Source organism: Tripterygium wilfordii, chromosome 9 (assembly GCF_013401445.1).
Source record: "Tripterygium wilfordii isolate XIE 37 chromosome 9, ASM1340144v1, whole genome shotgun sequence".
NCBI lineage: Eukaryota > Viridiplantae > Streptophyta > Magnoliopsida > Celastrales > Celastraceae > Tripterygium > Tripterygium wilfordii.
In genome coordinates, this window is record NC_052240.1 from 13565709 (window position 1) to 13580809 (window position 15101).

Sequence of the window (15101 nt, forward strand, 5' to 3'; positions counted from 1 at the left end):
GATTCTCAATTAAGGTTTTATTCTTAATTAATATGGAGTGTTGGGTGTTAAGTGAGTCTTACATATGTGTTTATAATCAATGACTATTTTAATATCACTTAGATTTACAATTTGCCAAAGTTGTGAGCTTCTATTTTTTGTTTTCTTGAATCTGATTTACAAGTGATTATGACGCATTAAAGTTAGAGGATTATGTTTATCAAAAAAAAGAAAAAATCGGAGGATTATGCTCTCTCTTCTTTGAGACACATTGTTGAGAGTTGCCTTCTTGTCGTTTGTTAGGCGTACTTGTAATATGGCTACACAGTACACACTCTTGTGAGATATGCATGTCAGACTAAGTTTCAAGTTTGACCGGAGGAAACTCTCCCTTGTCTTACAAGTATTCTTGCTATGGAGTCTGTTCGTGTTGGCATACCAACTTGTTGATTTACGATAGGGGTAGTCATGGTGGGAAGGAGTGGAAGTGTATAGCTTTTTCAATTACTTAGCATTAAATAAATATCGATCCTTCATGGGGTTGTATGTATCCACTATTCACATATAGGAATGGGAGTGGGGGAATTGAAACCCATGACTTCATTCATATTCATTGTCATGTGATTCTTAACACCTTCCAGTTGGGTGTCGGGGCTCTGCTGTAATAGCAATTTGAGACAAAAAATTTTTTATTTTATTTTGAAAAAATTATAGATGTGTAGTTTATGATCTAACGAATCTAACGGTATATTTTTTGTTCAAAACAAAAATCATATGCTACATGAAAAATGCTTAACAAATTTTAGACCGTCGAATATAAACTCAAAACATTCAATGTCTGGATCAAGATGAATTTGATTTTTGTTTCGAATAAAAAATATATCGTTGGGTTCATTAAAATATATCGTTGCTGTAGTTTTTACTACAGCAAAAACTACAACAGACCCTGCCAACCCCTTCCAGCTAACATGCAAAGTACAAATCTGAAATCTTTGCCCATTTGGGCTTTCATGTATTGTTTTCCACACCATACCTCCTATGTGATGAGGAACACACACTCATAATGGAAAAAAGCCCAATTCCCACTCTCACAAATTATTCACTTAAGAAAGCATAACGTATATTACAAGCAAGCCTAATAACCCAATTTAGGAATATGTTATTCCAGATGGAAATAATGATATTCTTTTTACCTAACATGTCTGGAGTTACCTTATGTACAATGAGTTGGGGGGTGTCTGTTTGGTACCACTGCTTCACTCTGTAATTCCCAAATTGTTTTGTATTTTTCTCAATTTAGTCACGCAGGGCCCCACGGGTGGGGGGTAATTTCGTCAAATCAGTGTAACCGAGCCTCCCAAGATAATCTTGTCCTTTTAGGAGATACTTCACAAAGTACGTACCAAGCAGTGCGGATTACATGCTCCTTCATGAATAGCCGTACGATTTGATTTGGAATCAAATCCGATGAAGATCGGACGGCGAGGAACAGAAATAGTACACGTTAAATATTGTTCGCTTCCAGTAATTGACTACGGACAGAGTCTTGACTGAACTGTGGACTCATCTAGTTGTCAGTTACTGCAACAGAGTCGCCACGTCAGGGAAACTGGACCGAACATCCTACGTGGCACGACTTCCCTGCCAGCGTGTCACTCCCTCCCAAAACTTTCCTCTTCCTTAAATACGAGTTGCTCTTCAAACTCGACAGTACCACCTCTGCCCCTTCTCTCTCTTCATTCTCTCTCTAGAAATGGAAGACACTTCTGAATCGCCGGCAAATGACTCTGGAGATGAAATCTCCGTTTCGTTATCGGATTTTCTGACGGATTCTGACGACGAGGGCGAGCTCTCTATCAGAGAGGAGTTGATAGAGAAGTTAATGCAAGAGCTGTACAAAGAGATATGTTACTCCAAATCGCCACCGGTGGCGATGGAGAAACATCCGATGCCCTCATCGTCTGCCCAACTCGTGACCGACAACTGGAAAAGCGAGAGCTGCGGCGCGTCATTGTCGGGCACGGCGTCGACAGTTATGGCGGGGGTTGAGTTTGGGGGAGCCGCTGGGCGGAAGGAAGGAGAGATGGGTTTTGGGTTTGGGGAAGAGAAGATGGAGGGCTGTGATGGAGTGGACTCTGGTGATGAGTGGCTAACAAGGGTGCTGAGTTGGGGCCCACTGGAGATAGAAGACTGGACTTGAAAAAAGTGTGGATCTTGTAGTTGTCGGGTCAGTAAGAAAGGGTGTAGATAAATGGGTTGCTGGCTTGTCTATGTGGGTTTCCAGTGTGTTTTTTTTTTTTTTTCTTCTTTCTCCTTCCAAGAAGAGCCTAAAAGAAAGAAGAAATATTTCTCCTTCGAAAAGTTTTTTAGAATGTATGGATTAGGCTTTTAACGCTGTGAGAGCATCTGCATCAGTTTCTCTTAACAGATTCCCTAAAATACAGACAAAATGTCACTTTCCCCTATTTTACAGATTCCCTATCCAATCAACACTGCATCAGATTACCTATCATATTATCTATTGCATTAAAATAATATTTATTTCTCTTTCCTTTATTTATTCTATTCATATAAACTACTTCTATTTAAAATAATAAATTAATTACATTTAAAACAATATATTAATTAAAATAATAAATTAATGTTATTAAAAATTAGAGAAAAAAATTGAGGAGAGAGAAAGAAGAGAGAGAAAAAGTGATGAGAGAAAGAGGAGAGAGAAAGAAAGGAGTGAGGAGAGAGAGAGGAGAGAGAAAGAAGAGAGAGAGAAAAAGTGAGGAGAGAGAAAGGAGTCAAAATGTGAGGAGAGGAGAGAGAAAGAAGAGAGAGAAAGAAAGGAGTGAGGAGAGAGAGGAGGGAAAAAATGAGGAGAGAGGAGAGATGAAAAAATAAAGTAGTAAAAAATATTATTTTATGTTTAGGGAAGTGAATAGTGGTTCTCTAGATGTAGGGAACTACTGTTCATATTCTGTAAAATAGGGAACCTCTAGGTAATCTGATGCAGAGCTCTATTTTGACAAAATCTCTAAATTTTACAGACAGACTCATGTTTAGGTAATCTGATATGGATGCTCTGACCACTATGAGAAAAGTCACCCACTACAGTCTACACTACTTACAATTGCCAGTTGAAACTGGCGAGTGGTGTAGTGTCTTTTTTCACCTTGAAAACCACAGTTGCTGAAACGTCAATGGCCTCAATATGTGCAATTGGCGTTCTTAAGGAATCCTTACTTATCAACAAAGCAAATTGAATCTTAAATGGACAAATAGCCCCAGCAGCAGCAACACTTGTTTGCTTTTCCAGAAACTGAAAAGTTATGGTCACGAGTCACAACCCATACCAACACCAACACCAACACCAACACCAACGTGCCTGTGGGTCAAAGTTGCTCAAAATGGGAAACAGTAGTGGTTACAAATGTGATATCATCAATCTAAAGTTGCAATTCTGAAGCCCTAGCCCTTCTTTTCTGTTCTCAAGTCTGGGAAAACTTCTTTCTAGTTACTTTCCAATGTGGTTGCTCATAATTTTTTCTCCTTTATTAGAGGTAGATGTACAAATAATTCAACTAATCTTCACCAACCACCAATCCACCATTGTAGCCCTCTGGTCTTCTTACATGTGTTTGGAGGCCCATTTGCTGGTTGGGACCTGGATAAAACTTACTGTATAAGGCCCATTATGGTAACTAATTTGTGTCTCAGCCCATTGAGGCCTTCCTCAAACCAACCAGAAGCCTTTTATGGTACAGTGGCCCAAACAAGGCAAGTTGAAAAAATGGGTACCTAATGTAATGGCACCAAAGACAAAATGTCATGTAGTCTAATGTTATTTAGTGCAATTGTCTATTTCAACGACTATGTCTAATCTCATTAGGAACATTCACCACAGGAGTGACTCACATGACTCATACGTAGCATGCCTCTTCATCTTATAAAATTTCAAGTTTTGGACATAGAATATATCCATTGAGTGGTGTACGTCTAGTTATGGAGTTAATTTGTGATTCACTTCTTCTCCAGAATACCCTCTATTTTTTGTTTGCTTTCTATCTCAACAGTGCAAACTCTTGCGAGAGTTGTCGCATATGATTAGAGATGATGAGGATCTAATATTGACAAGTAATGTACTTTGTTTTAGCGATAAGATTAGGTATGTGAGGCTTTGCTGACCTTGTAATTAAGTCAGGCAGCGAAGGTTTTGGGGTTCAAAACCAAAATATTAAGGTAAGACAGATGATAAGAGAAAATGAAAGGATCAAGGAAGAGGTTGTGGGGGACTAAATTAAGAGGTGAGTGTCATTGTCATCTTGAAAGATCATTTGATAAACTTTTGGCAATTCTATAAGAGAAGAGAAGAATCTAGATGCCACATCATGCAAATCTATATCCATCTCTCCATATCACTGCAACTGCACAGTAGTTCTCCAAAAGAAGAAAAACAAAGAAAAGGAAGACAAATCATCATATTTGTATAAGCAGTTTGAACAGTTACGTGAAAAAAACTGATAGCTAGATAGGATAGTTGCCATATAAAGACCATTACCACTATTTAATCAGACTTTCAGCTATCCCATATTGGACATCAGCAGCAACAACAACTCTCTACATCTCCATGACTAGTAGTCCAGTCTATCCGAGCTCTCCTTTCCCTCTTGAGAAGCTAAAAGAAGAGATTAAGCCCCAGCTGCAGCAGCTCCTCCTTTCACCACATCATGATCATCAGGCTTCAGCTTCAACCTCCTCTCTCTCTAATGCTCCTACTTGCTTCAATATGATCCATTCACACCAACATGATCACAAGGTAATTCTTAACCACAGATTCACTTGGCTAAATCTTAATTATTAATTAATTTAATGTTCTCTTGCCTTGTTAATTAGTACTAATTCATGATCCTAACTATTGGTATTTGATCATGATCAGATGGAAAACTGTGATGGATCAAAGTGGATTATGTCATCAAAGATGAGACTGATGCAGCAGAAGATGATCATGAGCTCTGATTGCACAACAACTGATGAAGCTAAACCAGTGAAATTCACACAAGCTCCTCCCCGTGATCATCACAACAATAATACTTCTTACAGCAGCAGCAGCAATGTTAGGGTCTGCGCAGACTGTAATACCACAACTACCCCTCTCTGGAGAACCGGACCTCAGGGTCCTAAGGTAGTTTACATTCAATCCAAAATTTAATTTTATATACATGGGTCCATTCGTCTATTAACTTATGTAATTTGTGTTGTAGTCACTCTGCAATGCCTGCGGGATTCGACAAAGGAAGGCAAGAAGAGCCGCAGCAGCCGAGACCAATTCACCCTCCGCAAAAGCTAAGACTAGTAAGCACAAGAAATCGAGCAAGACCCATGTTTCGTTGCAGTGCAAGAAGCAGAACAGACCTCCTGATCATCATCAAAGCCAAAACAAGAATCTTTGGCTAAGTTTGAGTAGGAATTCCACTTTCCAAACAGTGCTTCCACAAGATGTGGAAGAAGCTGCCATCTTGCTTATGGAACTATCTTGTGGCACTTGATTTTTTTTTCCCCTTTAAAATTCGTTTGATTTGGGTTGAGCAACCTAATCTATATAATTTCATGTATATAACCCAGAAGACCTGGATTATGTCACAGTTTGCATATTTAATTCCAGAGAGAATAAGTTGCTGATTTAATTGGGAGATAATCTTCAACCAAAGGTGATAAATTTTTTATTTTTTATTTTAATTTTTTGCAATCGAAGGAGATAAATTTGTTTGAACAATAAATTACAGTTTTATTACAATTTTACGCATCGTACGTCACCTCAATAAATTCATAAATTTTAAAAAAATTATTTTGGAAAATAAAAAATATCTCATTTGGAATCTCGATCTTGATAGAAGCAGAGTGATCAAGATTCAAGAGCGAAACAAGAACAGAGAACACCAGTTTGAGCATGGCAACCGTCCTGCTGCACCTGTCACCAAAACCACCGCCGCCGTTCCTCTTCTATCCCTCAACAACAACTCGATGCTTGCATTACAACGCCTACCGGTACAGACGTGTAATTCCTAAAATACCCTTGGCATCATCAAAAAATGGTAGCAACAGTCCTCCAGAAACAGAGTGCCCTGTTCCAGTCGACCAGCAGCCGTTAAACGAGTACCAAAATCTCTCCTCCTCCTTCCTCTTCTCCTGGGCCTCAGGCGACATGGTTGAATACTGCTCTCGATTGTTCGTTACTGGGGTTTCTTTCGCGCTCTTTATAGGGCTACCCGTGGCTTGGTTCGGCGCGGTGGGGCCTGATGCCGAATCGGAGCCGTTGAAGCGATTATTGGGAGCCGCGTCCAGTGGGATCTTTGTGGTGACTCTTGCGGTTGTGAGGATGTATTTGGGTTGGGCTTATGTGGGGAATCGGTTGCTTAGTGCCACCGTTGAATGTAATTTCTCTGCTTATTGTCTCATTTTTTTTAAAATACTTCATTTAATCATTTGGTTGCTGAGAAAATAGAGGAAAAGAAGATATTTTTCACCCATATATTTTCCTTCGATTTTCTATACAACCAAATAAAGAAGAAGTTTGTCTTTCTGATCCTTCTCTTGTTGCAGACGAAGAGACGGGATGGTACGATGGTCAGGTACCTATCTCTTTTACTCTGCTTCTAGTTTAAAATGGACTACTGTTTATTTCTTAATGCTCAGTTGACTTGAGGAAATTAGAAAATTTGATGAGATTCAAGAGTATTTGCTGTATTTTGTTATTCAAAATGTTAGAGGAGATTCTCAACAGTCAGCTAGATGCATCCTTGTTGCTTGCATAAATGTCTTTTTGGGTTCCTTACCCTCTCCGTTTAGTTTTGGCAATCATTATCAAACCCAGTTGTGCTAATGTAAGTCGGCCAGTAGTTAATGGTTGTCAACAATGTAAACCCAAGATCTTGTCAATAGTGATGAAGCAACTGGTATCTGTAGACTGCATTTTTGGGTTGAGATATAGCTATTTAGTAAAGAAAGTTGCTACACATGGTGTTAACTCCTTGATTTATCTCATTGTATATTTGGTGTTTATCCTAGTAAACTAGCACCATGAGTCTATGAATGCTTAAAGTTTCGTCCGAGCCTATCCCAAACTCGTTTATGGGAGATGGGCATTCAAATCAACTATAGACTCATAAGCCAAATATTCTTGAAGATGGCTTAGCGTTTTGCCATCTCCCCCAATTAATGACCTCAGAAACATCAAGCTTGTTGAATCATCTGCTTCTAAAATGAACTTTGTCGAGTTCAGGTGTTGGAGGGAATGAGTTGTATATATAGCAATGAGTGGCTAACACATGATTGGCCCACAAAAAATTTAACTGTTTAGCATTCACAGAGAAACTGTCATTTTGGTGGCTGAAATGAATTTCCTGAACAGATATGGGTGAAGACTGCTGAAGTTTTGGCACGAGACCGGCTTCTCGGTTCATATACGGTAAGCAAATTATCTCTTAGGAGCCTTGTGTTTTTAAATTGGTCATCAGATGGTAGAGAAGATGTCTACTGATTTCAAATAAAAGCATAATTCCTTATAAATTGTTTTCACGATATTATAAAGGAATAGTAGGTCCAGTGATGTCTATCCCCTGACAAAACAATTGACAGGGTAAATGTGCTCCCATTCCTGCTCCAAAATGTTTCTTTGAATGCTTCTACAGTTGTACTTTCTTGCGTAGATTTTATCTGGTTTTTTTTACTTTCATCTGTTTTTTTTTTTTTTTTGAAACTGTAAAAGCGAAAATGAGATGAGAGGGCACCAAGGGGTGCACTTTGTATTTTCTGGCAGAGCTACAATTTCACGCTTAGTAGGGACATATGTTCTTTAGTTCTCCGACAAATTGAGCTCCTTGCTCTTCTTCACCTTCGTCTATGTTTTTCGATTGTAAACAAACAACTCTCATACACGAGGCTTCCGCGGTGGGCAGGGTCGGGAAGATGTAGGCAGATTTTACTCCACAATTCACATAATGGGAAGAAATGTTTGGTTTCTGTCATAATGCATGCTTTATGGATGTTAAGATCTTTGATGTTACTTCCCAGTAAACCCCACAGTTGTTTTTCTTGAGATTCCATATCAAATATCAGTTATCGGGTTTCTTAGTTGACGGTAACAGATTTCCTTAGGAAATTCTCACAATTAATTAGATTTATATTCCTCCAACAGGTGAAGCCTGTGCTAAGCAGATTAAAGTACACCCTAGTAAGTCTTGGTGTGCTATTGTTTGCTTGTGTTCTTCTCCTCGTCAACCTAGACGGGAGCCCAAAGAATTCATATGCAGCTTCTGAAGTTGGAGGCAGAGCAGTGGCAGGAGTTTACAATGATAACTCCGCAAGATCATTTGAGCCAGAAGCATTCTGTGGTGAACCAGGTATTCCCTAAATGCGACTCTGATAAGCTCTGTCAATACTTTAAATTTGTGAAATTCAGGAAAATCCTCTATTTTATTTTACCCCTGTACAGTTTTTTCATATTGCTATACAAGTAAGTTGTATCTATATGGTAGGAAAGATGCTATGTATTAAAATTTAAGTTCCAAATCCAATTGCTTATATGGAAACAGGCTTGCACAATTGAATTTGACATGCGTGCCAATGTTGTAGAAATTCTCTCCTATAATCCATATTGCTCCGGCAGAAACTATCTTCTGCTTTTGGGACCTTCTGGAATGCCGATTCGCTGCTCTTGGATTGCTAAAACGAGGTTCTTTTAATTATCCTGATTGATTGATATTTAGGAAAATCTAATAAACTACAACTTTCTGGTATTCTAAGGCTGGTAAGGCCAAGAATATTTATTTTGCAACTGTCGTAACTGTTAAGTGATTTCCTCAACATTATATGAAGCATAAGAAACTATTTTTCTGGATTCCTGAAGAGTGCAATATATTTGATAGGCCCATGTTTTGTACATGGTTGCTTCGAGCCTTCTAACATTGGTTGTTTTTTTCTCTAAAGCTCATTTTGACTGGGCATGAAAGGAAAGTTGGGTTTAAGTAGCTGCTTTAGTTCAGTGCTATGGGTGTCAATTGGTCTTTTTCTTTGGCTCTTAAGGTTCAGTTTTTGATTGGGCATCAACAGGAAGGTTGGGTTGGGTTGGGTTGGTTGGAAGTTGATGGTTAATCCATAAGAAATCTTTTGCAAGTAAGCTTTGAATAGCCTCCACTCCGTTCTAAATCAGCAGTGTCATCATCATCATCAACCAAACACATCTTTTAGTCACGTTTTTGTTTCAAAATTCAGCAACGGAAAGCTATATTATATATATGTGGGAGGAAAACTGGTCAAGTTATTCACTGAATTCAACCATACCGAACACAAAAGTAAGAAAAAACAGTCGGCATCCACCTTACGGTCTGCCATTACCAGACAAAACATAAATATTTATATATGTGGTCAATTACATAAGGGACATCCCCTCTCCCATTTCAAAATAAAATAAAATAAATAAATGGGGGCATTTAGGGTAGAAAACAACATTAATTGGATATTATGCATCGTGACTATCACACGTAGACCTTCAAGCAAAGTGTGTAGACCATAAATGGACAAAAAATTATTTTTTTCTACCCATGGAGGCCTATAAAGTATAAACACACTCATGTCATTATATAAATGGAGTACAATCAAGAGAATTTTAAGGAACACAGAAAGATGATCATCGTCGGATACTCTTGGACGAGATCGTATTGCACCTAAACAAGACAAAATTACTTTTTTGAAATAAAATATATGTGTGTGTGATATAATAGTAGCTCAAAATGTCAAGGAAAGAAAAATATTGCAGAAATGGAAAGAGAATAATAAAGAATAAAATGAAAATAAGTTTATATTAATTAAAGATGATTCCGTTGATAATTGATTATGATATTTTGTGTTCAAAATTTTGAAAAAGGGTACCCGTTACGGAAAATGACATGAACGATTAGGATTAAGATGAATACTCTTAAAAAATAAATAAATTGGAAATAAAGCGTGGGGTATAGGGCCCACAGCAGGACTGGAAAACAGGAATTGTGCAATGAACCTCTCTCTGTCTTCTGCCATCTTCTTCTCTCCTTCCTTATTCTTATTCTGCAACAAGAAACTCCCTCATTTATTTTTTAATTTTATACGTTTTTTCTCTATCAAAACAAGTCCAAATTCAGATTAATTTTGTCAGAGTAAAGCACTCTGTTTCTATTCACGCCCTGCCACCATGAACCAGAAAACCATCACCAACAACAGAAGAAAGTCTCTCACTTTCCATTGCTCTCTCCCGCCCTTGTGATCTTCATCTAAGTTGTTCCTCTCTGGTTCCTTTGTGTCAACACTTGCACTTCCGTTCGCAGGTCAGTGACACACCCACCATTAGTCAATGCAGTTTTTCTTCTCATTATCTGTGATTAAGTGGCTTATCGAGGGTTTAGATCTTTTTTTCTTTGAATGTGTGGTGATATAAGATGAAGAGGTCATCCGGGTTTCTTTTTCTGTCGAGAAAGTGCTACAAATTTGTGGCTTTTGTGGAATTCCAAGACTTGTTTTGGTTGGGGTCGTTTCGTTGATTGATAGCTATTAGAGATTTTAGTATTGAGTTTCTGAAGTTCTATTCTTTATCCCATTTTCCTGCTGAGAATACGGGGTTTAACTTGATCGTGTCTTGAAAGGATCGCTGGTTGGTTTGATATTTATGGCGATCAAGTGTAGGAAGTATATCTAGGTTTCCCTTGTTTTCTATATTTCTCTTTTATGATGTGAAAGCTAATGGTAAATATCTCCGTTTATGGTTCATCTGAGGCTTTTTTGAGAAGAAGACGACGGAGTAGTATTCTTGCAAGATACATACGAACATATGTCATTGGAAATTTTAATTTTTTTAATCAAAACAAGTTTACTGTGATTTCTCTCAAAGTTTCATGATGTTTATCCAGTAAAAATAATGGAAAGCTAACTAATTTAGAGCATGTTTTTGCATCCCAACAATCATAAGCTTGGAATAGAATGTGGCTGCTTTGTTATGGTTCTGGAAATAGTTCATGTCTGTGTTCCCTGTTTGGTCGCCGGTAAAGAGAAATTTTTGGTCATTCGGTATAAGGCTATAAGCACAATGTTGCAGCTTAGGAATGTCTTGTTGATATCTTTTATATTGTGGCCAAAGATCACTGTAGTTTGTTCTGTTTGAATATAAATAATTTCTTGATCAGAAGAATGAACTTAAGTTATCGTTACCAAGAAAAAGACTTTAACATGGCCACTGTACATCTATAATAAGGCTGGACATTGGATGCTTTATGACAAGATAGATGCGGTTGAGGTTTCTTGACTTACCAGATTTGGAAGGTAGACAGTGGCACATAATGGTGCTTATGCTTGTTGGGAGAGATTCCGCGTCTCGACAGATCTTAGTGGTGTATATGTTATAATTTCTCATGTCCTTTTTGTTTCTTGCGTTTCTTTTGTTTCCCGTTTATCTGCAAACTTTTCATCAGTGGAATTATTATTGCTAGTGCCATTTTGTTCTTTTTTGTTTTCTTTTTGCCCCATTTTTATGTATAATCGTCTTAATCCGAAAGTGGTTGGTTGGGGGTCAATTATACGTAATAGGAATTAATTACATGAGCGAGTGAAATAAAGTTACTTATGCATCAGGAGTCCGAATGAGGTACATTGTCAAGACAACGTGGCATATGGTGGAAAAGAGTAGGGGAATGTGGAGCGTAAACACGAACTTGGTATTAGCAAATTTAGCATAGTACTTGATATTCCAGGTGTGAGAAAGGTGTGTGAATTTAGCTGTATTGTATACTATAAGATTTTAAGTGGTGGAGCGCAGTGCAGGCAGTGCTCACTTAACATTGGTGCTTCAGTGTTTTTGATGTGATCGTAGTAACTTAACATTGTTTTCTTATTGATGTGCACATAGTAGCTTTCATGCATCTGTTTCAGTTAAAGACTGCTGGAATTAATTGTTGTGATTACAACTGGATGACTCGATAATTGTATCTTCAGCCATGACAGCTTTAGTACCATGTACTTTTCAAGTATTTTTACTTCTTTTTGTGGATTGAAGGACACTTGCGGCATGCTTCTTTCCAAATGTGGATCTTTTGGATATTTTAATTGATCTGCCTAATTTGCTTCTCATGTCTGGGACAGATCCATTATGTCTGAGGGTGTAGTTTGATGGGTTGTCAGTTGATGTTTAGCTGAGAAAAAGTGGATGAAGTTGTATGTCACGTGCAAGATTTTCTATGACGGACCTTAAAAGAGCTTTTGATATTGAGCAAATGAGTTCTGTGTCAAGAATTCAGCATGACTTTTGGCCGCTGGATGAGATTGATCCAAAGAATGCCAAGTTTCCATGCTGTATAGTTTGGACCCCACTCCCAGTTGTCTCATGGTTGGCTCCTTTTATTGGACATGTTGGTATCTGCCGGGAGGACGGAGTTATTTTAGATTTTGCGGGATCCAACTTTGTGAATGTTGATGATTTTGCATTTGGTGCTGCTGCCAGATATCTTCAACTTGATAGAAACCAGGTATGGATCCACTTCGGCTTTCTTAATTCACTCTTTTCTTGTCCACATAACGATGTGTTTACCCCAGACACTATTAGGTCTTGCTTGTTAGAAGGGCTCGATAACTACTTTGACAAGGGTTTAATGGTTTCTTTTTCGGAGTCCCACCATAATGTGCTGTTGCCTTTAGCCTCCTCATCTTCCATATGGAGATGTAACTGGAATTATAGATATTCCTTGTTCTCTCATCATTACTTTTGTGTCCATAATTACTTTATAGCAGCACACTAGCTAATTTGCTTAGAACTGCTGATCCATTAATAATATCTCTGGTCTCAATTATGTAAAATAGTGTTGCTTCCCTCCGAACCTATCTGGGCACACATGCAAACAAGGGTACATGCATGCGGAGTTTGGGACTGCAATGACATGGGACGACACCCTCCAATCAAGTTTCCGCCACTTTGAGCACAGAAGCTACAATCTTTTCACCTGCAACTGCCATTCGTTTGTTGCCAATTGTCTGAATCGGCTTTGTTATCGTGGATCAATGAGTTGGAACATGATCAGTGTTGCAGCTCTAATTCTTTTCAAGGGTAGTTGGATCAATTTCTTGTCCATCATCAAATCATTCCTCCCTTTCACAGTGGTTCTCTGCTTGGGTTTGTTACTGGTTGGCTGGCCGTTCTTAATTGGGCTGTTCTCTTTCTCCCTCCTCCTTATGGGGTGGTATGTATTGGGTACTTACTGTTTCAAAAACTTGTTAGAGTGCTAGTGTTTTAAGTTTTAACATCTTTTTCACAAATCGGAGTTAATGTACTTGGTGTTCATTTTGTAAGTCTGTTCATAATACCCCTCACCGCCATGTCAAGTAGATTGTCTGTGCTGGTGCTGGTGCTGGTGCTGGTGCTGGTGGAAAATGTAAGCCCAGTACCAAGAAACTGAACTGGTTTTAGACTTCTTTCACAGTAATTGGACAGTTGGGATGTCAGTTCCTCTGTATGGATGGCATGCATATTTGAATCTAAACCTTGGTTTCCATTTTCGCTTGCAGTTAAGAGATTTGATCTCGGAAATCTCTGTTGAAAGCTTTAGATGCTTTGTGAGCGTTAAAATTTTCGTTCTTTGGCTCAGATGATGAAAAGAGCTTGCCAGATTTTTTAAAATTATTTTTGAATCCTGAAGGTGATTGGTTGACTGCTCCCAGTTCACAATTTGGCTTTGATGGCCTGAAAATTGAGGCAAGAATGAAGAATAAATGCTTTTACACATCTGTTATATTGCTGATATTATTATGATGTAGAGGATCTACAATAAGACATCAAGGATGCCTTCCCTCTAAATGCACCTACTTTCATCAAATTATAATTCTCATAACTGCAAAGTAGCCTCCTGCACTCAGGCTGTCAGTGAAAGCAAGTTCATAGGTGGATTCCCTTATTTTGATGACAATTAGTTCATGTCGAAACAAGAATTCTCTCATTTGGACAAAATAGATAAAAGATTATTACAATGGTGTAGATCCTTCAGACAAAGCTTATCTGCATAAATTAATTTTCTCTCCCAATTGACATGAACTTCATCTATACAACTTGACTTCAGGTAGATGATCCAATCTTAGGCTCCGTATTTGGGGGCCTTCCATAGCTACCTCATGCAAAAACTACAAGATTTCATTTCCACTGTGCTGCAAGGACAAGGAAAACATGTGATATACGCTGGTGAATAAATGCAGCATCCAAACAATCACCTAGACCAAAAGAAACAAGAACCATAAATCCCAAGTTAACATGAATTGTTTCTCATTACACTGTCAAGAGCATGACAAGTAAAGAGATTGATATTAACCACATATGTATATATCTACAGACTTTGGTATCAGGTAAGTGAAGCTGATAGTACCTTTCTGATACTGTCGATGTATGTTTCTCACCCTGTCAAATCCATGAAAAAGAAGCATTCGCTACTATCCCTCATGAAATTCAGGTTTTCAGATTAGAATCAGTGAAGCAGAGCTTCTCTTACCTTAATGAAAATAGGCATCACATGCGTCCAGCAGCAGCGCAAATTCTCTAACTATTCTCTCATCCTCACTTTCTTCAATCAAAATCCAAGCAAATCCCAGTGATCGTAGATGCCATAACTTTTCTTTTCAATGCAAATTGGGTTTAATAGAAGTAATTTTGCACGGAAAAATTCTAATACTTAAAAGGGTTTTGACGATCCATACACGGGAAAGCAAACGAACTAAGTAATTGTCGACGCGCTCATTCGTTTCTTAATTCAAAAAAGAAAAAGTGTAAACTTAGGGTATTGATTGGTAAAAAGGATAGGATAAAGGAATGATTAGAGATGAGAAAGGAACCTGAGGGAGGCGCATTGGGTAGGCAGGCTGAAAGAGCCGCAGGAAGCTTTGAATGCGAGAGAATGGAGATGGGTTGATAAACGGGCCAACGAATATGTCACGTGAAGCACGTGTATGGTTAAAACGACGTTATTTTCAGTCGCTTTTGTCTGTATAATGCTTTTTAAATGGTAAAACCATAAATTGTACAAGATATAATCCAAAATGGTACATACATTATTCATAAATAATAAATGCTTATA

At 38.2% G+C, this 15101-nt stretch overlaps 3 protein-coding genes across 4 annotated transcripts; all 3 read left to right on the forward strand.

Annotated features, from left to right (window-relative positions):
• Positions 1–4486: 4486 nt before the first annotated feature.
• On the forward strand, positions 4487–5674 carry LOC120005405 (putative GATA transcription factor 22). The gene is made up of 3 exons (XM_038855030.1): positions 4487–4786; positions 4907–5152; positions 5232–5674. The coding sequence occupies exons 1-3, from the start codon at positions 4598–4600 to the stop codon at positions 5514–5516; spliced, it is 720 nt and encodes a 239-aa protein (XP_038710958.1). The 5' UTR covers positions 4487–4597; the 3' UTR covers positions 5517–5674.
• Positions 5675–5847: 173 nt separating this feature from the next.
• On the forward strand, positions 5848–8866 carry LOC120005403 (uncharacterized protein ycf36). 2 transcript variants are annotated; one of them, XM_038855027.1, is made up of 5 exons: positions 5848–6401; positions 6571–6599; positions 7379–7435; positions 8165–8369; positions 8602–8866. In XM_038855027.1, exons 1-5 carry the CDS (start codon positions 5918–5920, stop codon positions 8709–8711), a joined length of 885 nt encoding a protein of 294 aa, XP_038710955.1. In that variant the 5' UTR covers positions 5848–5917; the 3' UTR covers positions 8712–8866. The 2 variants fall into 2 exon arrangements, with proteins under 2 accessions (XP_038710955.1, XP_038710956.1); XM_038855028.1 differs by having other exon boundaries at positions 5850–6401; positions 8562–8684.
• Positions 8867–10091: 1225 nt separating this feature from the next.
• LOC120005404 (protein REVERSION-TO-ETHYLENE SENSITIVITY1-like) lies at positions 10092–13533 on the forward strand. Its single transcript, XM_038855029.1, has 3 exons — positions 10092–10328; positions 12133–12515; positions 12847–13533. Exons 2-3 carry the CDS (start codon positions 12207–12209, stop codon positions 13267–13269), a joined length of 732 nt encoding a protein of 243 aa, XP_038710957.1. The 5' UTR covers positions 10092–10328; positions 12133–12206; the 3' UTR covers positions 13270–13533.
• Positions 13534–15101: the final 1568 nt, after the last annotated feature.

Excerpts from the sequence above, each read along its gene's own strand:
- LOC120005405 (XM_038855030.1), top strand. The coding sequence starts at position 4,598 with ATGACTAGTAGTCCAGTCTATCCGAGCTCTCCTTTCCCTCTTGAGAAG. Across the intron at positions 4,787-4,906 it reads CACACCAACATGATCACAAG|ATGGAAAACTGTGATGGATC; the intron begins GTAATTCTTAAC and ends GATCATGATCAG. Across the intron at positions 5,153-5,231 it reads CCGGACCTCAGGGTCCTAAG|TCACTCTGCAATGCCTGCGG; the intron begins GTAGTTTACATT and ends TTTGTGTTGTAG.
- LOC120005403 (XM_038855027.1), top strand. The coding sequence starts at position 5,918 with ATGGCAACCGTCCTGCTGCACCTGTCACCAAAACCACCGCCGCCGTTC. Across the intron at positions 6,600-7,378 it reads CGGGATGGTACGATGGTCAG|ATATGGGTGAAGACTGCTGA; the intron begins GTACCTATCTCT and ends TTTCCTGAACAG. Across the intron at positions 7,436-8,164 it reads GGCTTCTCGGTTCATATACG|GTGAAGCCTGTGCTAAGCAG; the intron begins GTAAGCAAATTA and ends TTCCTCCAACAG.
- LOC120005404 (XM_038855029.1), top strand. The coding sequence starts at position 12,207 with ATGTCACGTGCAAGATTTTCTATGACGGACCTTAAAAGAGCTTTTGAT. Across the intron at positions 12,516-12,846 it reads TTCAACTTGATAGAAACCAG|TGTTGCTTCCCTCCGAACCT; the intron begins GTATGGATCCAC and ends TATGTAAAATAG.